This window comes from Balaenoptera acutorostrata, chromosome 2 (assembly GCF_949987535.1).
Source record: "Balaenoptera acutorostrata chromosome 2, mBalAcu1.1, whole genome shotgun sequence".
NCBI lineage: Eukaryota > Metazoa > Chordata > Mammalia > Artiodactyla > Balaenopteridae > Balaenoptera > Balaenoptera acutorostrata.
The window spans coordinates 70416032-70443429 of NC_080065.1; the positions used below are offsets into that span (position 1 = coordinate 70416032).

At 35.8% G+C, this 27398-nt stretch overlaps 1 protein-coding gene across 2 annotated transcripts in view; it reads right to left on the minus strand.

Annotated features, from left to right (window-relative positions):
* EDIL3 (EGF like repeats and discoidin domains 3) overlaps window positions 1–27398 on the minus strand; it is a 437611-nt gene that overhangs the window by 137104 nt on the left and 273109 nt on the right. For both annotated transcript variants that reach the window (XM_007193039.2, XM_007193038.2), the window contains one exon: window positions 21038–21219. In XM_007193039.2, coding sequence (XP_007193101.1) covers window positions 21038–21219 — 182 coding nt within the window. The remainder of the gene's footprint in view (window positions 1–21037; window positions 21220–27398) is intronic.

The following is a 27398-nucleotide window of genomic DNA, read 5'->3' on the forward strand; positions in this document are numbered from 1 at the left end:
ACCAAACAAGAAGTAAAGAGTGTCCCACAAACAGGAGCTTGGGGGAGACTTACAGAGAAGAGGGGGAAGCAAAGCAAAGAAATTATCTGATTAGCTACAGTTTAAGGAGTTGCTCATTTGGGAAAGCCTAGTTGGCTGTTTGTGATTGGTTGTCCTTAGGTTTCCATTTCTTAACCTTGAGGAATTTACAGGCTTAGGTTTGTGTTTGCCTATGTAGGCTGCTAAGGCATTAAAGTCAACTCAGTCTAAAACACATAAACAGTGCATACAACTCAATATCAAAAAAACCAAACAACCCAATCAAAAAATGGGCAGAAAACCTGAATACATAGAAGATATACAAATGGCTATCAGGCGCATGGAAAGATGCTCAACATCACTAATTATTAGAGAAATGCAAATCAAAACAACAATGAGATATCATCTCATACCTGTCAGAATGGCTATCATCAAAATGTCTACAGGGGCTTCCCTGGTGGCGCAGTGGTAGAGAATCTCCCTGCCAATGCAGGGGACACGGGTTCGAGCCCTGGTCTGGGAAGATCCCACATGCCGCGGAGCAACTGGGCCCGTGAGCCACAACTACTGAGCCTGCGCGTCTGGAGCCTGTGCTCTGCAACAAGAGAGGCCGCGATAGTGAGAGGCCCGTGCACCGCGATGAAGAGTGGCCCCCGCTTGCCACAACTAGAGAAAGCCCTCGCACAGAAACGAAGACCCAAACACAGCCATAAATAAATAAATAAATAAATTAATAAAGTTCCTCTTAAAAAAAAAATGTCTACAGATAACAAATGTTGGCAGGATTTGGAGAAAAGAAAACCCTTTTGGTGGGAATGTAAATTGGTGCAGCCACTATGGAAAACAGTATGGAGTTTCCTCAAAAAACTAAAAATAGAGCCAGCAATTCTACTCCTGGGTGCATATCTGGAAAAAATGAAAACACTAGTTTGAAAAGATCGATGCGCACCAATGTTCATAGCAGCACTTTTTATAATAGCCAAGATATGAAAGTAACCCAAGTGTCCATCAACAGACAAATGGATAAAGAAGACGTGATATATACATATATGAATATTACTCAGCCATAAAAAGAATGAAATTCCGCCATTTGCAGTAACATGGACAGAACTAAAGAATGTTATGCTTGGTGAACTAAGTCAGATAGAGAAAGACAAAGACTGTATGTTTTAACTTATACGTGGAATCTAAAAAATAAAACAAATGAACATATATAGCAAAAGAGAAACAGACTCACAGATACAGAAAACAAACTAGTGGTTACCGGTGGGGAGAGAGAAGGAAGGGGGGGACATGTTAGAGGTATGAGAATAAGAGATACAAACTACTATGTGTACAATAGATAAGCAACAAGGATATATTGTATAACACACGGAAGTATAGCCATTATCTTGTGATAACTTTTAATGGAGTATAAACTGTAAAAATACTGAATCACTATTCTGTATACCTGGAACTAATATAATATTGTAAACCAACTATACTTCAATAAAAAAGGCAAATCAGACTAATGGTCTCCTTGTTTAATTAATTTAATAAGATGAATCAATAAGAGAAATAAATGCCTGATTCATAAATTATTAGGAAAATCATATTAAAATCAAACACTTAGTGGTTGTTTACTTCATGATTATTGGGGCACACAATCAGTAGTCTGTGAGTTGCTACGGAAAAAATGCAGATTTGAAGATTAGACAGCATATTACATTAAAGTACTATGTAAATAAATAGTACTTAAATAATGATACCCTATAGCAATCATTATGCATACCAATGTTTTAATAATTTGCACAAAATTTATGTAAATTGACCACTAAGTGCTAGTGAAGAGAGATTTTTAAATTACTAATTTTTCTTTTCTTAATGATGAGGGTTATGGATTATCATATAAATATTAAAAGTATCAAGATTAAGTAATAAAAGAACCTATGAGACAGGATGATGTTGATATATGTCCATCATTAGAATTGTTAAAACATAACTTGAGGAATTTGCTGTAACTGTGTATTAGCTATGAACACAATCATGCTTAAACTAAAAGAAAAGCACATTTCTTAAGGAAACAATGGCCAAACTACAACCATCTTTTAACTTAAGGAAATGAGTATTTCACTCGAATATCAGAACTGTCCTTATGTTGAATTAGAAACATTATTTTTTGTGTGGTTATTATAAAGGACATGTGTAATTAGAGAGAATTAGAGCACCCTTGAAATTGTAAATCGTCATTATTCATGACACTTTCATCTTAATAGAGATTTTATTTTATGTACTAACATTCTACCTCTGGTGGAGTGGAGATGCAAAAAGACATGCATTCAATTAGCTCCGGGTCTGGAAGTATGAAAAAAAAACATGTATATATATATACACACACACATATGTATACATGTATATGTATATTTGAAAATTCCAGATAACCATTTTATACTGATGGTATTTAAACTTTTAAATTTGTAAATGAGACTTTTTTTTTCCTCCACAATATTTTTCATAATCCACCTCATTTAAGTATGCTTTCACAGGTCACAGTAAGGACAATCCCTCCAGGAGGGCTGTCAGTTGGGAGCTGGCAATACAAATAAGCTTCAGGCAAAAAGAACAGGTAACCATCTCTTTTGAGTGATATGAGAAATAACTTGAGCCTCTGAGGCAGTTCTAAATATTTGGATTGTTCAGACGTCGCTTAAGGGCTTAAAAAAAAAAAAAACAGGAACATTATTACCAAAAGTTTCTAGTTAAAAATTACAGGGAATTAGACTCCCCTGTAATTCACATTCTCTTATTAACATAAAGTATTTTATCGATTGCATCTTTAACATCTTCTGTGGAGACCTGGGTGGTGGGAAGCATCATGAACGTGTCTAAGGAGGAAGACCTCTGAGGTGTGTCGGGATGAAAGGAGTAACTCAGACCAACAGTGCATAGGTTCATGGTTTTGAAATGACTGGCCTAGTTATAACAGAATTTCCCTTAAACAACCTCCCTATCACCAACGACCTGATTCACTAACACTTCATTCCCCCTGTTAAACACATGCACTGTTCTGCACATCCTGGCACTTTGGCTGGTCTCTGCCAGGCCCATTCTCCTTGTTGCCAGCTGAAACGCACACTAACCGTGAGTCAGTTGTGTTTGATCCTCAACCTGTTTTTTTTCCAAGTTGTGCCTGTTATTTTAATTATGTAATTTGATTAAACATAATTGCTAAATGTGACTGGGAAAGGAGAGGGTTTTTTTGCCTATGAAAACATGCAATAGCTTTGAAAAACCTCGAAAAGGCAAATTACTGAAAACAATTGCTATTATTGGGGAAGTAATTAATACCTAGGGTTCTATGCTTGAATAACTTTGCCAGTATGTTTAAGCAACAAATAAAATAAAAACTGCAATCAATAATGCTTCATGGGTGTGATTCATCTAAGAAACATGAAACAGAATTTAAATGCTTTTTTCTTTTAATCAGTTTTTATTAACTAATCTAATACTTAGTTCTGAAGCTCCAGATAAGAGGGGTCCTAAATTGCCCTCCACTGTTCTGGATGCTGGTCAGCCTTTGACATGTGTTCAATTAACCCAAGTGTCTTCTTTGAAAAAAAGATGGGACAAGAACACAAGCAAGTAAGCATAAAAACTAGAATCTCTTTATGACTCTTTGCACCTGGGAAAATTTCCAATCGAAGTGAAACACCTCATTCAGTAAATAGCACGCAACAGAAGGAATACACACACCATCAAGGGTGTAACCTGTTTGTTGTTCCACGAGTCCTGGCATAACAGTTTCCTCTGAATTTCCCCCTACTTCTGAAGAGCTTTCAGTATATTGTACTCTTCTCCCCCTTCTTGGTACTCGCTGTGGCTAAGGTTTCTTCATATCCTCCAGTATGTATATTCAGGAATGAACTGAACTGTGGCTATTTTGTTTAAAGACTTCAATCTGTATATTAAGTTTCATGTAATAGTATATATGAAGGTAGTGGTAGTCCAGAACCCTCATAAATAAAGTTTCATGGTCTGAGGTAGGGATTTTAATTCTTGTGCTCTGAAATTTAGATTTTTCTTGTCTTTTTCCTGGTTACTTTATATGGCTAGGGCAAGAATTAAAGGAGTCATTGTCTGTAAAAAGCCTGGTAATTTGAATAGATTCAGTAAAAAGATGGAAGGAAGGAAGGAGGGAAAGATGGAAGGAAGGAAGGAGAAAAACAGAAATCTCAAAGAGAAGATAGAAGATGGGGAAGAAACAAGAAGAATTAAAAGAGAAAATGATGACATTACATGAGTAGGAACATTAACCTCAATAAAGATACATTAGAAATAATAAAAATAAGGTCACTTTACTAATCTATATATTTTTAAAGAAGCCTGAGGTGATACCAAAAAGGAAAAAAAAAAAATCCTTGATGCACAAGCACATGAGCAGTGGACGCACCATGAAGGGGAGAGGAAAGAGGGAGGCTGTGGGCCAGAGACTGGACTTGCTTAAGTTCCTATAGGTGGCCAATGTCAACAGCAATAGCTCTTAGGCGGATGTGAAGAGGGCAATCACCTGCTCCACCAAGAAAAGAGAGAGGGGGGGAGGAGTGAGAGAGGGGGGATAAATTAGCATGTTGAAAAATTTTTAAAAGTTTATCAATTGAAAAAAAACTTTAAGGCAGATGTTAGGGGAGGTGCATTACTTCTAATAGCTGGCTCAGGAACGAGGGGGAGGAATTTCACTTTAAGGTCCACATGAATGCTCTCCTCCACTTCAACCACCTCGCTGAGTGGCCTTCAAAGTGAACGTGACTGAGGACAGTACTGAGGTAATAGGAAAAGAAAAATAACAACTGGATCTTCAATTACTTTAAGTATAGTCTTAGCCAAACCTGAGAATTCCCTGATGTTCATATCCCTAACCAGGACGATGAGGGTTGGCAGGTAGAGAAGAATGCATTATCCCCTGTGTTCTCTAATTTTTCTTATTTCAGCGTGTTGTTTGTAGCACACAAACGACAACAATGCCAACAGAACAGTTTCCAAGTTTTGCTATGAGAACACTCTATACCTTTCCCTTCATGAAGATATTATTGGTAGTGGCAGTAAGTGCCCTGAAATTTAAAATGCTGACATGGGATCAATCAAACATCAAGACAGAAACAAAATTCACATCATAAAAACTTAAAAGGTACTTCTGGGAAGCAGAATACTATGATACTCTTCATTTTTATGTACTGAAGGAAAAAGTCTAAGCAAACATATGCTCTAGCAAACGAAGTGGCACATTTTCTAGGATATTATTTTCTAGCATTGAGCAATATGAATGAATTAACCAAAAAGAGAAATCAGAGGACTAAACAGAAGGAGTGGAAACCTCTGGGACACAGATGCAGCAGCCATTACCAAGAAATAACTTAGTGTTCTATAGTCTTTGTGTACTTCTGGCTTTATTTTAATCTAAATAAGTACGCTCTTCCATCTGTGTTTCAAAAATAAAATTAAATAGTTTTAGAAATTAAATTTCATTGTCACATTGGAATAATCAGCAAATATTCTGAACAATAACCAAACAGACAACATTTCATGGCTTTTTTTGAGAACTTAACTTCATGATTCAAAAACTCTGTTTAAAAAGACAAACCAAATAGTGCTTGGTTATTTTTCCTTATTATTAAATTGTTACTCTAGACCTAACGGTAGCCGCTAGGAATGTTATTACCTGAGCTAACCAGATTATCTAATTTCAGACATGCTGAAAGTAAGTTTTTAATATGACTCCAAAATCGGACACACACTGGCAATATTCCATCGTCTCTTAAAGTGCTGCCTGATACAAAAGGTTCATTGCAGTCTATAACGAAGTCTCCCTGGAAGGGGCAAGTAATATCTTTTAATCCTTCTACCTGCTTATACACTTCTATGGGAAGGATTAATTTGTAATTTGCATTGTATTTCTATGGAAAGTATGGGTACTCCACTTAAATATCTAATTATTTTTAAATAAAATATGGAAGGTAAAATGCTCTACGCTGTTTGAACATTTTGAATCCCTTTATGAGCAAATAAATCCTGAAATTTGAAATCAGAGTTTTTCACAACAAACCAACATCTGGGACTGGCCTTGTTGAGTTTGGGACTTCTTATTAGGTGTTGGGAGAATGATGGTGCTATGGGAACACTGGAAAGATGAGAAACAAAGAGAAGCAAAAGCCTGCAATTGGAAGTCCTGTACTGCATATCTTTAAGATGTGCATACAGACCCCTCCTTTCTAGGTGATCATCAGTGGTAAGAACCACTAAGACCCAAAATTGCTTGCCTCCACCAAGGGGTATTAGAAGGAACAACAGAAATTCTGTTTCTTTAGGGTGGGAGAAGATCACTATACTTAAAATGTTTGTCTTCTGAAAACCCATGCTGGAAACCTGGTTGTGCCACTGTACTTCCTAACATGGCCTTGGGCAAGGTTCTTAACCTTCCTGAACCAGAATTTCTTCATCTGTACAATGGTAATGAGATGCTGTCTAACTCACAGGGTCTTCTGAGTATTAAAGGTGATGTTGACCCTTAGGTGCCTAGCATCTTTAGGGACTCTTTGATTGTTTGCTATCAGTACCACTCTTTCCAGGAAAGAGGAAAGTTGAATTTCTCCTTTACAAATGTAGGAAAACAACAAACAGAAGAAAATGATTCTTTAATTCACACCGATCAGGCATATTAGACTCCATTTCTTTAACTTTTACTTTTCAAAGTGTTTTTATACATATTACACTATTTCTTTGCTCTTTATATTAACTCTAAGAAATAAATTGTATAATTCTGGTCTCCCATATGGGCCAAGATGGGAGGATGATGGAGGAACTTTGGTCATCTATGCTCCCTTAGAAGTAAGGAGAAGAATACACAAAGGGCAAAGGTAAGCACAGAAAAAACTCTACTCCCCACACAGCACTCTTGTCCAACATGGACTCCTTGATAAGGTAGAAAGATAATATTTTTACATGTTTTCAAAGAAACACAGTTTCACCACTACCAAAAAAATCTGCATAGCAAAACATTAAAATACTTCAAATTTAGGAGGAAGAAAATAGAATATATCTCATTTTTTTAAAATAATAATTTTGCTGAACAGATGTTGGCAATTAGACAATCTTTAAAAAATGTAATGACTGTATTGTTCGTAAACTTTTGTTCCACTTCCCCTAACTAAATACTATAATACAATTTGATCTAACATTTTCGAAACCTTGAATTAATTATTTTTAAATGGAAAAATATCATTTTTAAATTTTTGTAATTTCATTAGAGTGTGACTGGAATTTAGAAAACAAGTTATTTTTTAATGGTCAAGAACTACACATACTAACCACTGACCAGATTTATTCCTATAAAAATTACATCCATAACTCTAGCTTTACAGTTCATTTTACGACCCATTATTCTAAGATTCATATGATTTTAAAAGTGACATAAAATTTCTGATGACAAAATACTATAATCATGTTATTAGGACATTCAAAATAAGGCAAACGACATTACACTTGATTTTTTTTTTTTTTTTTGGTAGCTTGAAGTGTAGATTTTCTCCAGTCTTAGATCACTTCTTCGTTTTCAAACCTTCAGTGGTTCGCCTCGCCACTACCAAATTAAAACATGCACGTCTTTCACTCTGGCATGCACTAATTCCTACCATGTCACTGCAACTTATATTTTCAGCTGCACTTCTGATTTTTTAATGGATTTAATTTGTCCCACATGTCTATAATGTACAAACATGATGATAGAGACAGTGGGAAATGGAAAGACAGGAAAGATCTTTGCACATGTAATCTAAAGAGGAAAAAACACACAATTAACTGTAATTCGAAGCAGAATGTTGCAAATGATAAAGGGACAAATGCGTTGTTATGGACATAAAAAGAAAATATCAATTAATAGTGACTGGAAACAGAAAACTAGGTCTAGAAAGGTCAAGTTGCCTCCCCAAGGTCACATGCCAGGATTGAATGGTCATCTCAGACCCAGAGGAGAGCAAGAGAGATAGCCCAAAAGGTCAAGTTGCCTCCCCAAGGTCACATGCCAGGATTGAATGGTCATCTCAGACCGAGAGGAGAGCAAGAGAGATAGCCCAGGAGGTGGAGCACTCCCTAAGCTAATGAGGGTCTGGCGAGGCTGGACAAAAAGGTAATTCTTCTGTTGTTCTGTCTGTCTATCTGGAAGGCCCCTTTCATCTATTGGAGCAGTCTGAAAGCTTATCTGCTCTTTTGCTCTTTAAGTCTCCTTTTAAATAGCTTCCTTTGCACTTACATGTAACACTTAAAAATTATTATTATGACACTAATACATTTGGCCTTGGATCTAATATTGAACATGCTATTTTCAGAATCATATTAGGTAAGATTCAGTTCAGATGTGAGTGACAAAAGCCCAAATTAACAGTGGCTTAAATAAGAAAGAATTTGGCTTCTCCCTTGTGTAAACATGTGACTAGGCAGAAGGGGCTGATATAGCAGGGCCCCGGCTGCCTTCTATCTTGTTGCCACTGTATGAAACCCTGATCTCATGGTCCAAGAGGGTGGCATCTGAGTTCCTGGCAGCAGGATGAAGAAAGGGATAAGAGGGGAGAAGAGGGCATGTGGGTGCAACCTCTCAAGGAAGATTCACAGAAACCACACTGTGATGATTTTGCTTATATGCCTTGGGCCATTTGTGAATCACCAGGCTACACCTAGTGGAAATGGAGGTTGGGAAATATAGCCTAAAAGACTATTTTTATATAGAATATACAGAATATTACACTAAATAAGATATATAATCTTATACAGAATAAGACTATATTCTGAGGTAACTCTAGACCTAAGGTAGCTATGCTTATTAGCTAGTAATCCTCTTGCTATGGAAATAGGTGAAAAGGATGTTGGGAGACAGTTAAAAGTCTTGGCTACAACTCTCAAAAAATATTTGTTAAATGAGTGAGAATGTACATTTATTAATCACTTGCTATATGGTCAATATGTGACAACATCCATTATATAATATTCACAACAATCTTAAAAAGCCACTCTATTTTTGTTACCACTTTAAATATAAAGAAGTTGTATCTTAGAGTGGTTAAGTAATTTTATCCAAAGTGACAGTGGCCAGTTGAATCCAGAACCACTGATCTTGAACACCATATTGCTTTACCATAGAATATAACTGCTTATGCAAATGTGTTTTACTTGTGTTAGATTTATAGGTAATGTGGCTTATCTTCACACTATTTATTAATTCACTTAATAAATACTGAGCAAAGAAAAATTGTTCTAGGTCTTGGGGATACTAATTATGATAGCATTTTTTCTTATTTATTAAAGGTTTAGTCACTGGGATTGGTGAGAATACAAAGTGAGACAACAGACAGTCCCGTACCCTCATGCAGCTTACTTAATAAAATAATCTCCTATATAGTCTTTAATTATAAGCAACAAGCAAAAAAGAATAAGAAGTTGTAAGAACATATATTATGAGAACTGTATCTAGTCTAGGGTGAAGAGTTGAGTCAGGGAAATCTTCCTTGATAAACTTGCCTCTAGAAGAGAAATTGGCACATGGGAAATGCTCAGTGAATACACTGAATGAATGAATGAATGAATGAATGAATTTATTAATTAAAAGGGAGTTGGAGGTCACTTTGGAAGATGTTTTTGCCAAGCCTGGGAAGTAGAAGGGAATACCCTTCAAGAAGTCCCATGTGGCTTGAACTCAGAATAAATTCTCCACACTTCCCAGAGCACTTCGTTGAGTTCAATTATTCATTGAATTAAATCAAACAGCTTTTTTTTTCCCTCTCAAATGTCCACACAATGAAGTAAAAATTTTTGCATAAGGTCATCTAAAATGTTTTCTTTACTTAAATAAGCTCCACATAGGCTCAGAAAACGTGTCTATTGCCCAAATAGTTTCTTGCAAATAGGAGCTGCTAAATAAATACTGATTCATCTACAGCAGATTCGAAACTAAGGAAAACATTCTAAAAAATTTGTAATGTACTCTTCTTTCAACATTTACATACATCTTTCCAAATCTGGGTTAATGCTCCTAAGAAAAGAAAAGCTAAGATCCATTGGCAATATCAAAATGTCCTATTTGTTGTTTTGTTTTACAAGATAATCACTTGAAAGAACTTCTTGAAAGCTACCGATATGTAAAAATACAGGGATTTGGGAGAGGGAAGGAGAGATGAATAGGTGGAGCACAGGGGATTTTTAGGTCAATGAAACTACTCTGTATGAAACTATAATGGTGGATACATGTCATTATATGTTTGTCCAGACCATACAATATCAAGATTGAACCCTAATGGAAACTATGATCTTTGGGTGATAATGATGTGTCAAGGTTGTTTCATCAACTGTAGCAAATGTATGACTCTGGTGGGGGACACTGATAATAGGGAATGTCTGGGGGCAGGGGATATATGGGAAATCTCTGTACCTTCCTCTCAGTTTTGCTCTGAACCTAAAACTGCTCTAAAAAATAAGTCTATACAACACTGTTAATCAACTATACTCCAGTATAAAATAAAAATTTTTAAAATTAAAAAAAAAAAATACTGGCTTAGGTTGGGTTCCTGCTAGGAAAACTAAGAAACATTTACATCTGCTTTTGAAATTCAGCACTCACTCTCATAGCAGTGCTAATGATAGTAACTAAGGAGACCTGAGTTTAACACAGCTTTCTTTTTAATCTGAAAAATGAAAATATAGCCTATTATTAAAAACTCAGAGAAGAATACTTCAAACTTAAAGTAGCATTAAACACATAATACAAGCAAAAATCTGAGAGCCCATTTGTGGGGGAAAAAAAAAAAGAGATCTTTGTTATTTTTTCAAGGACCAAAATAACAACAAAATAAAACAATCTACACTAAGTACACCCATGTTAAGTTGAAACAGCTACTATTCTAATTAAATATATCAATTTTGGGGAAAAAAGCAGCAGCCAGAGCAATAACAACATTAAAAACAAATACATGGAGAAAAATGTAACCAACATATAGTACAGAAATGAAATGTCCTGAAAAAGGCGTTAATGTGTAGAATGAATACACTTATCCCCAAGCTCAAAGTTCAGCTCTTTTCTTCCAAAGGGTCCTGTGCAATGGTGCTCCCAGGTAAGCTATGGTCTTATACACTGTCTGGATGAAAATGGAAATAGAAGAGAGAGAGACTTTTACCTCTGTGGGAGGATACTCTATTTTAGAGTTCTCATCTGTCCCCTCAAAAATCTACTTCAACTCTGTGGACAGGCATGGCCTTGTGACTCAAAGTGACCAGTGGTAATAAGGAAGCGTGTCACTTGGTGGTGGTGTCCACTTGATCCACTTCTACTTTCTATACAGAACAAACTCACTTTTCCAGCTTTATGCTGGATATTATTTTCTCTAGGTAAATCACCGAGGCCCAAAATATATGCATCATTTTCCAAGCAGACCAACTCCTTTTCCTGATTTCTACATTTCTGTTAATGGTACCAAAATCATGCTCAGGCTCAAAACCCTGGAATTTAATTTTTCTTGCTTTTTTCCTCCCTCCCCTCCCATAACACACAGTTGAATCAGTTGTCAGTGATGCACCCTCAAACCCTCTTACAGTTTGATCTTTTATTTTTATTTCAACAGCTGCCAGTCTCATTCAGGTCCTCCTCTGGGCAGTTAGCCATAAAAGCCTCTCAACTGGTGTGTCTGCTCCTAGACTCACCTCTGCATTAAACACAGCATTTATTCAATAAAATTTTACTAAAAGCCTTGTTAGCACTAGGCTTTGTGTTGTGTACACATAACACGCACCACACCACTGACATGCCACCTTCCTAAACTCTAGTTCTGACAGTATTAATAACCTGCTGAAAACTCTTCAATAACCATCAAGTGCCACCTTCATCCAGTATTGATGTATTTCACCTTCTGATGTCTCCTTACCTTTGTAGACCCTTATCCTCTTATTCCGCACCCTCCCGCCCCCTGCCCCCCCTGCCCCCCACCTCCCGACATGTATTCAAATTTTCACTATAGTAAACCAGTCCCTGTGGTACCTTGAGTTCCCTCCATCTCCTTTGTGACTTTGTTCATCCTGTTCCTTCCGTCTGGAATAAGCTCTTCAATGTCATCCGCAAAAATGGTGAATATACTAAATTCACCTTTAATAATTAAAATGTAAATGGCTTTTTGATGTTTTCATTATACTCTGGTTGCATAGAAAATAACTAATTCTTCCTTAAAGATTCCTAAGACCCAGCTGAGGATTTGAAAATACAACATTTAAAGCCTGGTCTTCCAGAGATGTGGATGTTTTACGACCCTTTTACTATTTAATTATGACTTAATTATTGAAGGTCTCACGTCATAGGCAAAAATCCTTTGAAAACGATTAAGCATTACTATTTCCAGTTCATGGAGGAATGGGGATTCCACTTAAGGCAGACAACTCATACAGGCAGGTTAATAATAAAATATCACCAAAGCAGCTTAAGTAGTTAGGTCCTAGAATTGTGATGTCTTGATGCCATCCATTACTTTGAAATATCCCACACTGATGTCTCATTTGGAAGAACAATATACTATTTTCCAACATCTTTATTTAATTAAGTTGCTTCTAATAGTGAAAGGGGCACATTCAAGGAGGAGTATATCTCTCTTGGTAGACTGTGAGCTCCATCAGGGTAGCGATTACTACTTTTTTCCCTAAGGATCACCACTACCACAATCCACCTGAGGTGTCTGCTTTTTATGTAGTCCCCTGGGTTCCAACTCTCACCTATTAATCCAGGAACTCTAAGGATGGAGACCATATTTAAAAAGCTCTCCAGGTAATTTTTATGTAGTTGACATTTGAGAACTACTGCCCCAGCCTAGAGGTGCACTGCTTGCTTATGGGCAGATATAAATTTTATAAAATACAATAGCTACTTTATAAAGCTTTAAGAAAATCCAAGACTCCCCCCATACCCACTACCAGTGCCCACCCCATACCTCCAAAAAATAAATAAATAAATAAAAGGGCACCTCCAAGAGCTTCCAAAGTTAAGGATAGTACAGAGGTTAGGAACAGCTTAGCACTGGCCTCTCACACAAGCTGTCTGTGTTTACATCCCAACTATGCAATTTACTAGATGAGTCAATTTGGACAATTTATCCTTCCGTGCCTAAATGTCCCTATCTGACTAATGGGTATAAGAACAATACCAAGTACATGGAATTATGGATTCAACATACACCAGGTAGTTGAAAGAGCATATAGTGCTAGCTGTTAGATGATTTTCAAGCTAATACATAATAGTATGGATAATGAGACTCAGCTGGATCCAAAGTGTAAGTGACTAGAGTAACTTTTTCTGCACTTACATCTAACCACATTCAGTTAGTTTTAAACAACAACCGAATCCCCCAAATTGAAATGGTTTCAAGTTAATTACTGTCTCAAAAAACTAAAGCTTTCAGAATCAGGCCAAGTGGCTTGGTACTTGGTCACATTTTCAACACAAGGAGGTTTTCAGTGAGGCCTTGGGGCAGAATAAATTTGTTCAGTGTCTACAGTGGAAATAAGGGTTTCCTTCAGCTCAGTCCAAATAGTAATCCCACTAGTTCCCAGACGAGAAACATAAAGAGACAATCAAACCTTTAGCTCAGACTCTCACTTTTCCCCTTGCTTCTCGGCCTTTCTACCCCGCCTGAGGACTCAGGACAGGCTGCCAGTAGCCCTCCTCTGCCCTTGCAAGAGGTGCTGCTGCAGCCCTTTCAGAACGAACTGTTGCACTGGAGGCAGTAGCTGACGCGGACTCATAAGCAAAATCTCCCATGGGCAGGTCTCATAAGCATGGTTAACACCTCGGATTGAAGCTGGATCCACAGGCACGGCAGACTCACGTTCACGAGCGCGTTTGGTAACATCGGAGCAAAGTTACTAGAAACTCTGAAAGATGATAAGAACTTAGGGTTCTGTCTCCTTTAGTCCTAAGTGCCAGAAATTGGGATATATAGCCCAGAGGCTGCCCAGATGGTCACGTGAAGAGATCTGAAGAGGGAACCAGAGTAAGTTTGCCAAGAAGGAGATCAAGGTAGATTGGAAAACCAGAGATATTAAACTTTGAATGTTTTGTTTTTTCCATGACAGAGAGTTATTTTCAATCAATTCAGATGGTCTCCATTTCAATCTACCAGTATCATAAACTAAAAAAAAAAAAAAAAAAAAAAAAAAAAATCACTCTGGTAATATTCATGAGACATTGGGAACTAAACGAACCACAAGACATTTAAAATCTCAACCTTTGTAAATACAGAAGATAAGTTGGAAATGTTTTTCTCATGGCCAAAATGTATAGCAAGTACGTATAATGAAAAAGTCTTTTATATATGAGTGTTTTACTGAATTATCTACTAACAGTTTAATAGATGCTAAAAATTGTGTTAAAACAACTCCCTGGAACTCTTCATATTCTATATTTTATGAATAATAGTAATACATTTAGTTGGGTTTTTTTGACATTTCTGTAAGGGCAAAAATGACATAGCATAAGCTTGGGAAATACTAGTACTTTAAATGTTTTTCTATGGTAAATTAATCTTAGAGAGAGACTAAGAGAGACATTAAAATAATATGATTATTTTAACAACAGTAATGTCTAAAGTTTCAAACTCTGGTGGTGTGATTATAATAACAAACTTATAAAAATTTTGCAAGAAGTTAAAATAGACATTTTTTCTTTAACATTTCTGGAACAAAACATAACCAGGCTAGGAGAAGATGAAAATTTTGGTGTTTGGCACTCAGGGTTTAATTAGCAGACTTCCTGGCAAACACCTTACAAATATTACCCACGCTCATCTAACGTTGCATATAAAAGTGGTTTGCAGTGGGTACGGAGGAAAGTATGGGCCACTGGAATTACAGAAAGCTTGATTCCTCTGCTGCCCAGATGCGTGAGGAATTCCTTATATTGTGGAGAGATGTAGCACATACGGCACCAATGGGATCATGCTTAGAGGGCACAATTCACATGTAAGTATATAACAGCTGAACATAGAGATGAGCTAAGTTGTTTGGACATTCTCAGTACCACTCAGTGCAGTATGATTACCATGTGAAAACAACCACTATTTCTCTCCCATCTATTTTGTTCAGTAGTCTCTTTTCTTCTATCAATTATCTGTATCTATCCAACACAGTTTGTTTTTTTTTTTAATTCAAGGTGCTATGGAAATAGACTTAAATCAGGTGTAATACTAACTCTCAAGTGATATAGGAGAAAGGTAAACAAAGACCCTTTTATGTTAAGTATATTAGCTGCTATGATTGAAATATATAGTTGTCAGAGTGGGAAAAAAGGACAGTGTAGTCACTTATGGCTTTGGAGATAAAAAGCAGGAATTTCAGGAATCACTTTATAGAAAAGGCAATAAAGGAGCTGAATCTAAAGAAGGTTGGTAGATGGTCAATAGAAAAACCATGAAGTGTATGTGCCTAACCACAACAGCAGCAAACAGCCAGGTGAAGTTGAGCAACAGCAAGAAATCCAGGTCAATGAGGTCTTGGGTGATGAAAGAGAGGAAGCAGCTTAGAGGAAAGAGAAGAGATTCCCAATGCAGCTTCTTTTATATTAGAGAACAATTGCTATCTGGTTAGTCATCTATTCCGTAGCTCAGAGAATCTGGAGTTAAGATCCAAAACACATCCATTAAAGCAAATAAGCAAGCAATATGCACTAGTATTAGTATAAATGTGGTAAATGACCAAATAATTAGAGACTAACTATATTTATTGTCAATATTATATATTGATAATATATTTATTATCAATATATTTATTTATCAATAAGTATATTGATAAATATATTATATCAATATAATATATTTCAGTAAAGATGCATCATGTCATTTTTACTTAATGCTAAGTGCCTTTTTGTTTTTAAACATTAAAAAGTAACATTTTTAAAAGCATACACAACTATGTGTGGAAGCTCATTTCTAATAAACAACTTAAAGGAAAATAGTAATTTTCCATACAAGGTTACTATTTTAAACAAAGATGATTAGAAGCAATATATTAATGTCTAGATGTAATTAACCTTAGAGAGATGTTTAGTATGAATGGGAGTGTATCTGAGAATGTAGTTTTTTCAGGAAAAAAACAGGCTAAAACATATTCTACTTGAATGAAGATGTAGTAAAGACAGATTCGATTCTGTGCAATTCAGGTTCTGTAACTAGAAAACAAGCTGGAAAAAAAAATCAACTTTTAAATTTTATGATTTTAAAAACAGTTTTTGTGTTTCAAGGAGCTCCAGGTGCCTATAAGTACCAAAAGTCTTCAAACATATTATATATAGGCTTTTGAAATGAAATACATGATTACTCTATTTTTTGCAGCATTTTAAATACCTAGTTCACAAAGTTTAAAAACCCCCACCACATATGGAATTTATATTCCAGAAATGTGAACTTGTAACATAACTTGTGCTCACATAAGTCTCTTTTGGGTCCATGTATTCTACACTAATTATTATTTTGTTTAAAATGCAGAAGTCAGATGGTCTTGCTTTTGGGTATTTAAACTTTTCTAACAAAGAAGAATCTAATAGCCATTTAAGAACACTAACTGTTGAAAATACTTACAAACTTTATGACTAATGAATAATGACTACTTAGGAATTGCTGCTAAAGGGGGGATGCATTTCTGACTAGGACATACAACATGGTTTTGCCTCCCTCTGGTTTACAGACTTTTTGCGGGTCACATAATTCCTACTATTCTTCTTCATTTTTCTTCACTGTTGTTTCCTCTCCTCCCACCCATGCAGTTATCACTACTTGCAGTTCCAACAACTAAGTGCTCAGATCATCAAGCAAAAGTGCATTTTATTTATTTATTTTTAATCTATCTCAGGCAGTACAAAACCAGACTTTATGAGCTGATGAGCCCTGTTTTTACAGTGTAGTCTGAGGATGACCTGCAATAAATAGGTCTGTGGGACAATCCAGAAGTTTTAATTTTTATCCAGTGACCTATGTGATTCCTGGGCACATTAAAGTTTGAGAAATAACTACTCACCACGCCCCCCCACCCACTAAACTCTGTGGGATATAGAAAAGGAACATATTAAGTTCATATTCACATTTTCCAAAAGGGTAATGAATTATTTAAAATAGATCAAGATCTATTTTTCTGTGATAAAATACTAGCACTGGAACAACTACTGGTAAATTAACTTTCAAAGGAAAATTATGGCTTTGCCTTAATATACCCATCAAATAGATCAGCATATAATAATATAGCTATGTAATACATAGTGTAATGGGAATTTCTCTCCTTTCATATTCTATAAATATGCCAAACTAGTTTTTAGTTTAACAAAAGCTTTATTAAAAATAGACTGTTTGGATATAATAAAATATTATGGTTCAAATAGAATGGTTAGCAGATGATGTAAGACCAGGCTACACATGTTATACTATTATGTTTACTTACTTTTCTATATCCTAGATTGAAAGCATTGTGAAGGCAAATACTATCTTTTTTCTAGTGCCCAATAGAGAACAGACCACAGGGTAGACACTCATTTAGTAAATGTTTGTCGAACAGATGAATAAATAAATGCCTGGAAATCCAATGTATATGCATCCCAGAAAGAACATATACAAACAAAATCACCTTGGAAATTAAAAGAAAAAAATAACAAACAATAAATGAAAACTACATGTAGCTATAAAAAAAGAAGAGAAAAATAACAGGAATAGAAAATATTTATCTTTTAAAATAAATAATAAATAATCATCCTGGCTGATCTGATTCAGTGAGCAAAGTTCCCAGAAGGTTTAGATAAGCTTTTAATTTTTATATATTACAAGGCATATTTCCATAATTGTGCAAAGTTGTTATTTCTGACATATCAGTCAAAAGGGAAATTGATATTCCAGGGTGCTAATGACCCAGTTAGTGTTGAAGGTGGTGGTTATTTATTACTTGGAAAAAAATCTGGGTGAGGAAATAAAGGTCAGAAAAACTTGAAAAAAAATTAAGAAAAAAAAGGCTTTTTGTTTAACTGAATTTACTGCACTAACCCCTTAAATTCAGAACCAATTACGAATATTGTGGTACTATCCATAATTGCATGCTGAGTGTGTAAATTTAAAAATGGCCATTTCAATTTTCATTTCATCAAGACAAGGAAGAAAATGAAATTGAATACTAATTAGGGCATGTGTCTCATACATCTGAAAGATTAGGGGAATACTGTGCTCATTATAAGTGAGTTTAAGTAAAGTACTCAAATGTTTCATTTGAAGGACTGAATATAAATAAAAGAATTAAATGACAAGGGAAATTACTAATGCTCAAACAAAGAATATTTGGTACATAATTAGACTTCCCAGAGCCTCCTAGATATGGTTTTCCTTTAAGAAAGGGATACACAATTTCTTTTTAGAAAAATAACTTAGAAAATAAGATGTTATTAGAGAATATAATAACATAATACTCTGAACACAATCATGAAGTACGTATTGAATAACAATGGTGAGTTTTCAGTTTTCCTCCCATCATATGCAAGATTTCCTCATCTAATATAAACCCTTTTATTTTACTTTTGTTTTTCTCTAAGAGTTCATTATCATCTTCACACCAAAAGAAAAACAATAATAACCATAGTAATAATAGTAAAAGACTGCCCTTAAAAGAAGTATTTAATTATTCTACTTAGGTTGATAAAGTTATATTTAATCTAAGTTCCTCTAAGAGTCTACCACTATCCTGTTTCACTGAGGTTATTTCTACCTATAATCACTGGGATAAAGAAAATTTAAAATTCATTCACACTCTGAAAGACTTCTGCAGTGTTAAGTAGGCAATAAACCGTGACAAAACAAATGAAAAATCAGGACATAAAACAATCATAAGGTGTTTCTCAGAGAAAAAAACTGCCTAAGTGTGTTATTTATGGCTTACTGAAATAGGAAATCACTGACGCTCACAAACAATTTGTCAAATAGAAACCCTGATGCAAACTTGTGACATTATCTCTCAATTGCTCTACAATTTCTGCTATGAATCATAATTTCTAAAGTTTTATCATGACCTCAATCCTATAAATACATTTCATAAGGTCAATTTAAAGAATGGTCTCTGGAATGATTTTCAGCAAATAGAATACAAGCATTTTTTGTTGTTTTGTGTTTATTTAAAACTTAACTGGAACTTCATTAGTCTATGATCAAAACTGTACAAAGGTGCCATTTCCACTCTCTGGAATTTTCTTTGTGCATGTGGCTGTAGATTAGAAAAATCATGTGCAACTTAAGAAGGAATTTCTGCAAATGCATGCAAATTAAATTCATAAAACAAAACAAGAATATCAGGCAACCACATGGAGCCATATAGATAAAAGAAATGTATACAGGATACGTAAAAATTCATAAGAACGGGCTTCCCTGGTGGCGCAGTGGTTGAGAATCTGCCTGCTGATGCAGGGGACACGGGTTCGAGCCCTGGTCTGGGAAGATCCCACATGCCAGGGAGCAACTGGGCCCGTGAGCCACAACTACTGAGCCTGCGCGTCTGGAGCCTGTGCTCCGCAACAAGAGAGGCCGCGATAGTGAGAGGCCTGCGCACTGCGATGAAGAGTGGCCCCCGCTTGCCACAACTAGAGAAAGCCCTCGCACAGAAACGAAGACCCAACACAGCCAAAAATAAATTAATTAATTAATTAAAAAAAAAATTCATAAGAAATCTGAGCAAACATATATCTGAAGGAGGTTTTGGCCCTGTTTTGAAAGTACTACAGAAATCATACTACTTGGCCGTAAATCAATTTCCCTTTCTATTAACTGCCTATAAAGCAGTCTCTATCTTCTGCTATAACATCACATCATGGATTCCTATCTTAAATTACCTCGGACTCAAACTATGTAGTCAACAGATAAAACAGACCAGCTACCTAAACAAATCAAAATTCTGTAATAACTCCCTATTCCAATGGCATAAAGCCCAAACCTTTTGGTATTCATAAATCCTACGGCGTGCTGAACTCGCACACTAAATTTGAACGCGTTCCTCTAGCAACCTAAACACAGGTCATGATTTTCTACATGGCGTTGCCCGGATTCTCACCTAGCATCTTGGATCATGCTGTTCCCTTGATATCTGGTCTCTACTGAAAGCCATCTTCCAAGGGCTATCTTAAAAGCTATCTTCCAGTGAGGCTTTCTCATGATAATTAATTACTTCCTCCTCTGACCCCAGGGTATGCTGGATTTTCCCTCTCTTTAGCACACATCAATGACTTGTTAGATGTTGTTAACATGCTCCCCACCAACAGAGGTATAATCTTTCACAGAAATCATGGTTTGATTACCTTTTCTGTCTCCAAATAGGTATTTTCCTGTCTCACTTCAGCTAAGGGCTCAAAAAATATTTAAGTAGATAAAATATAAGATGCAGGCATTACTGCCCTCCATCACATCTTTGGGAAATCACTTAGTTTCTTGGTATGTCACTGTTTTCTCATGTTTTAAAAAAATAGCTGACTGATGCTGATAAATGATAGAGTATGAATTGAAACACACTCAGCTATTGAAAGAGGGTGCTAAAGACTTTTGAGGTATTATCATAATCCATTGCATATTCTATATTTGCACATATGGAACTACTAATAAGACAGAGAAAGAAAAGACATAATTTTTATACTCTTGAAGTATCAAAAGTTGCTACTAAATGTTAACACAGTACTAAGAAACACATGGCGTATGTAAAAACCTCCCTCTTTGATATGTACCTTAAGATTGTGGTATTTATAACCCAAGAATTTTAACATTTTTAACCCCCTTAACACACTTTCCAATGGAATGTGCATGTTTCCCACAGTTTCAGAGTTTATAGCCCAGTTGGACTCTAGCTAAATCGTCCTTTCCTCTGTGACCATGAGGAAAAGTCACACTTTGGACACTCACTATCTTCTTTGTGAAATGACTCTGGTCATTCCTTGCCAGTAACCTTGTTCCATCCCATCTGTTACCTGAATCCATGGCCATCTGTCATTTTCTGCAGCTGTCCAGGCATTTATAAGCCCCTTCTTATTAAGACGTGCATAGTAGGGATACCATTTCTGGAGTCCAAAAAGAGCTCGGTGGGTAGATGAAGCTGTGATTTGCTGATTTGAAATGATTCCACCTTCAATTCCCAATGGGCCCGAGCATTCTGGGAACAAATGAGGAAAAAAAATTGAATGTATTAGAAATAATCTATATCAAAATATGGCTGTTAGATTTGATGGGAGATAGTTTTAAAGTGACTTCAACGTGGACCATCATGCCATTCAAGCCCCTAGGAATTTACCGACTTGTTACTGATCACGACATGAAGGAAATAATTCTTGCTCCTCATGCCACGCTCTTCTTCCTTTGCTTTGAATGTGGCACCTGAACAGACATGTCCCTTCTGCACTGCAATTCTGCATTATGTACTGTTATCCTTTGCGGATCTCGTTAACAAAAGTGTAATGTCCTTAAAATGTCTCTCTCATATTTTATATTCCTATTAGTATGCCTCACAAATCATAATTCCTCAATAAATATCTGTTGATCCATTATTTCTTGACTAGCCTACATCTGAGGTTTGTATCAAAATCATTTTCATACTGACTTAGCATTTCTCACTTCTATAAATTTTTTAAGTTAAAGTTTTATAACCACTGTCAGTTATGCTTCCACAAAAAGGGCAATGTGTAAATCTGTCAACATTTAAAATTATTATAATAATAACTTGTGATATGTTATAAGTAACAGGAAATATGTAGACAAATTATTTTTATAGAGTAAGCAGGTAAGCACTCAGACATTATATAGAGCTGTATAAATACCACTCAGTAAATCAAGATATTAAAATATTTACATTTCAAAATCCACAACTCTACCAATTGGGATTCTGCACAGACATTTTAGCTTTTTTCTTTTATTGTTCTTTAAATGTGCAACTTGGAAATTCACGATAAATTTCCTAATAAAAATTTTAAATACTAAGATTAAAGCATAATATACTCAAATAATATGTTCTCAGATACCAAATGTGTTTAGATTTTAAGATTAGAAATGAAGGTAAATCAATCTAAAAATTATATATGTACTATATATCATATACATTCGAATTTCTTAATTATTTCCTAAAATTTCACCAGAAAGTACATTTATTGTGAATTCAGTTTTGAAAATTCAGAACAAGTAATATGATATAATGAAAAGTAATACCTAGTTTTCTTAATTTCATTAACATTTCATATACTACATTCAACTTATTGCAAAATTAGATTTGTAAAACAAATATGATAATTCTATTATAAAATGCACTATAATACATACTAGAATTCCTGAAAATATGAAAGGAGCGTACTGCTATTATTAAATGTTAGTGTATATAAGTCAACTTGATCAGTGATTGCTACCAAGCATATTTTAGATTTTAATTACTATTGACGTCTAATGATTATCAGTAATTAAATGATTACACTCAGATTGAGATTGAAAATATGAAAGGAAGAACTTTGCCGCTGGACTATAATATTTTAAAAAGTTACAAAGATGTTTCTCACTGGTAACCATTTTTTTCACTAAGTGTAAACATGTTTCTTTTTTCTATTCCAAGCTCAGATAATAAGTAGTTCTAAGCACATTACTTACTAACATTTCCCCAATGAATTTAAAACCTTTAAACACTTTTTATAAAAACAAAAATGTGTGGATAAGTAATCATCTTAATCAGTTTTTATTAGTAAAGATGACATTAATACAGCAAAAATTGCATCTCTGTGATTGACAGTTGACAAATCATTCACCTGATAAGTTAAATTTAGGTAGTAAGATCTTTTCTTTTTTCTTTTTTCTTTTTTTAAATTTGATTCTTTTCACTTTATTTATTTATTTTGGCTGTGTTGGGTCTTCGTTTCGTGCGAGGGCTTTCTCTAGTTGCAGCAAGCGGGGGCCACTCTTCATCGCGGTGCGTGGGCCTCTCTTGTTGCGGAGCACAGGCTCCAGACGCGCAGGCTCAGTAATCGTGGCTCACGGGCCCAGTTGCTCCGCGGCATGTGGGATCTTCTCAGACCAGGGCTCGAACCCGTGTTCCCTGCATTGGCAGGCAGGTTCTCAACCACTGCGCCACCAGGGAAGCCCAAGATCTTTTCTAAAGCATTGTATTTAGAACTCTTTAGCACTTTATAAAGGTGCACTATATCATTTTGAAGTCATTAAATTAAGAAGCCATTCGTTTTTAGAATAGCAGTATTAGAAGCCACCGATAATAATCTGATTTCCGCATTCCTAAAAAATTAACGTTGAAAACTCAAACGTTGAGTCTTTGGCCTCTTGCTTTGCTTTGCATTTCAAATTTCAAGATCTTTACAGATTTCATAAAAGCACTAAGAAACTTTCATGATGCGCTTTGATTTTAAGCAACTGCAGGAGCCTGGCTTTTTAAGAATACTGCCATTAAAAGGAGTCTCAAGGATACTTGTCCTTGATTTGTACAATGTTTGGATGGAAAAATGCAGCAGGCAGGGAGGCCATTTATTGTAGGCCAGTCAGTGGCATGGCAGAGTTAGAGAGCCAGCTTTGATTAATTAAACTGCTTAGCCTTAGAAAGAACTGTGTACCATTTAGTTGTTTACTTCTAAAGATGTTATGCTGAACTGGATATCTTCACCGAATTTGTAACCATTTTAAACAAAATTAGACCTCAAACTACACTATGCAGTATGTCTACTTTGTCAGCACTCTCAACCTACCAACCTCCCCTTATTAGCTACTATATCAACAAACAGTGGCTGTGAACTGTTGCATTATCATATAGGCCAAACACCAATGAGCAATTTAAAAAATATATTTGCAATTTTTTACTCTGCCATAAGGCTCCCAATCTTTGTCATGCCCTCAATAGTCATTCATTCAGATAAAATATAATTAAAAAAATATATTGGCATGTTATATTTATATAGGGCTTCACAGCTTACAAAATATTTTCACATGAGCTATCTCATTGTTGTGATGTCAAACTGATGAATATTTCTTTTCTCAGTCCTCAATTCCACAATTTTTTTTTTTTTAAATAAAGTTTTGTAACATTCACTTACATACTATACTTTATGTTGCTGATCACTAAAGCCCAGCAGAGGGAACATGACTCTGGGGGGTTCTTGACCAAAGCATGAGTCTGTGAGGTATCAGTTTAATTCCTTAAAAATTGAGTGGTCCTCAATTTTTCTCATTTTAAAAATTGTGGTCATGGTGACCCCTAATTCACCAGCTGTGAGGTAAGGAAAGGTACACAGTGCTTTGCCTTTGTGACTATAAATTGGGAATAATAAGCTTGGTTCTACAAGGCCACTTGCATTTCTCTCTTTAGAGATGAGGTGATCCTGGCCTTTTAGCTCCTGTGGAGCAGGCACCAGATCTTACGCTGCTGTATCCTTAGATGCTCACAGTGGCTTGGCTTGTACACAAGAAGAGCTCAGTAAATATGTGCTGAATATTGGTATTGGGGGCTTTTTTTTTTCTCTCCTAAACAGCAAACTAATAAGCAAATCCAACTCTTACACTTTATTTCACACTGGAAAGTTGTCACAACACCAGCTTTTCTTCACTCATCATTTGGACTACAGTCAAATGGATGTCATCATAATAAAAGGTTCAAAATCCAATTTCCTTTTGCCTGTGCCATCCACTTCCCCAATGTCCTATTGAATGCAACAGTTATAAAAACTAATGAAGGAGTTGCAATTCAGAATGCAAATGATTATACACCTAAGATTAACTGACCTTAAGCAGGAAACAATAAGATGCTTAAAAGAAAGATAATATGGAGATATACACTGCTATCACTATCCATAAGTGAGGGAAGGATATGAAATGATACTTGAAAAACAATATTAGATGAGCATTCTGAAGTTTGAAAAATGCATCCACATGTGTTTCCTCACATAATCAAAATAATATTTCAAGGAAAAAAGATTATCACACCTATTTCATAAATGAGGAAACCTTTGAGGAGGGAAGTTAAACTCATAAAAGATGAGTCTGGAATTTAAGCCAAATGCTCTATGCACAAACAGAAAATAATGTCAATTGATAGAGTGAAGAGTTCAGTAATTCTTTAAAAGTTGGTTCTGAATTTTTTTTCTTCTGTGTTTTTATATGGGGATGTGTGCATAAACATACTAGGATAGAAGATAGGAAAATTAACATGAAGGAAACGTGCAGAATATTACTAGTGGTACTCAGGATATGACAGAGCTTTCACAAACTGGGATACCTTAAAATAGTAGACAACAGTCTGTGGCAGTGAGTCACAGAAGTAAATATTGAGGTATTATGGTGGTCTGTGTCCCTTTATAGGTGTTAAAAAATTGACCTACTACCATTATTGGCCTATATACTGCTTATCTAATATGGATAGGCTTATTCAGTCTTGACTAATTTATTGACCTCTTACTACATGCCCATCTATTCATCAATATATCCATCCATCCATCCATCCATCCATCCATTCTCCATTCATTAAATTCAGTTTTGAAAAATGCATATTCATTAAAGGCCTACTATATACCAAGCACTTTTCCAGGCAGTGGAGATACAGGGATGAACAAGGCAGAAAAAGTCTCAGCTCTCAGAGTTCACATTCTAGTGGAGAGACAAACTATATACAAACACTTAAATAAACAAGGAAATACCATAAAGTGATAAGTGAAAGAAAAAAAGGGGTGAACCAGGTGGGAGTATGAGATGATCAGAGATGGCCTTTCTGAGAGGTGACATAAATCTGATCTCTGAGTGAGAAGCAGGAGTCAGCTACTGCACTAGATTTACGGTACTGGTTTCCTGAAGGAAACATTTTAATATAACAGAGCAGAGGCTGTGATGTTGGATGCACAGGATTCCCTGGGAGAATGGGAGAGGGAATTATAAGCCAGCTTGGGCTTCAGGGAAAGACTTCCTGGAATAGAGTAGGGATTAACATAGTGAAGAAGAAAGGGAGGGCAGACAGAGAGATAGGAAACAGCCTGGTATGATAGGGAAGTAGAGGCAGATCAGTATTACTAGATCAAGACGGGCTGGTCAGAGGATAGTCAACGATGGGATGGAGAAGCAGAGATAGCCTAGATTATTTTGCTGAGAAGAAGTGATTCTATTAGTGATGGGGAGCTTTTGAAGGATTCTAACTATGGTGATATTGTCATTTAATATAAATGACCTAAGAGGGGACAAAACTGTGGCCAAATAGCAAGCTACTACCATGGTCCAGGTGAAAAATGATGCAGGTCTGAAAGAGAAATGGAAAAGAAGAAGAGTTCAAAGCATACTTAGAAGTTAAAATTGAGCAGAGCTAGTATTAATTAGATGTAGAATGGAAGAGAGAAATGGAGTATCTTCGAGGGTGACAGATAGTAAATAGCAGATAGTAGCTCCCAGTTAAGGGATTGGCCATGTCTCACAACTAACACCTTTGAATCTAATTCCTTCCTTAAAATTTTATCAAAAATTATTCTTGCTGGTGGGTTGCATTTGAGGGGACCTGTTTTAGTCCCACCTGCTATTACCATGCAGAACCCTACGGGCTAGATTCACATCAACCAGGCTGCAGGGACAGGATTGAAAATTGAAAACTTGCTTCTAAGCTGAGGCCACACCCAGAACTTCCTTGCCCCACGGCTCATCCATGTGTGTACATCTGCTGTCCCACAAAATGGGGAGCCCCTTTGTAGACAGGGATTATATCCCACATAGTACCCAGCAGCAAGCCTCATTCTTGGCAGAAAATTAATCTTAAAATAAATATAAAAGGTAAATAAACAGTAAAAATTACAGCTAACATTGTAACATTTTATTTGTGTAATTTATTTTTAAATTAAAAAATTATTCCACTTAGTCTCTCAAGAGTACACAGATACTGAAGCCTTTAGAAGTTGTTTATATGCTGAGTGAAGAGGGAGCGCATTTCTTCCATAAGGAAAAAAAAAAAAAAAAACAGAGTGGCAGTCAAGTGGGTTACTTCTCTTTCAACTAGTTGCCACAAAGCAACCAGGTATTTCTGAAATTGTCCACCGTTACCCCTAGAGTGGGACCAGTGGCAATTTGATCACTGTCAAATATGGCAGTAGGACATGGTGGTCTACATTTCCTGACCATTAGAGCTGTGTTTATGTATCTTTGGTATTGTGCTTGCTTTTGTCAGATTCAACAATAATCCTAAATTAATGAGTCCAATCAACAACGATTACCAGAGGCTTTTAGGTGTCATTTACATAATCAGTTAAATAACTGCTTTGCCTGAATTGTCTGAGTGGCTTGGAAATGTCTCTGACCTGAGGCCCTGCTGTTCAGATGAACTGAGCT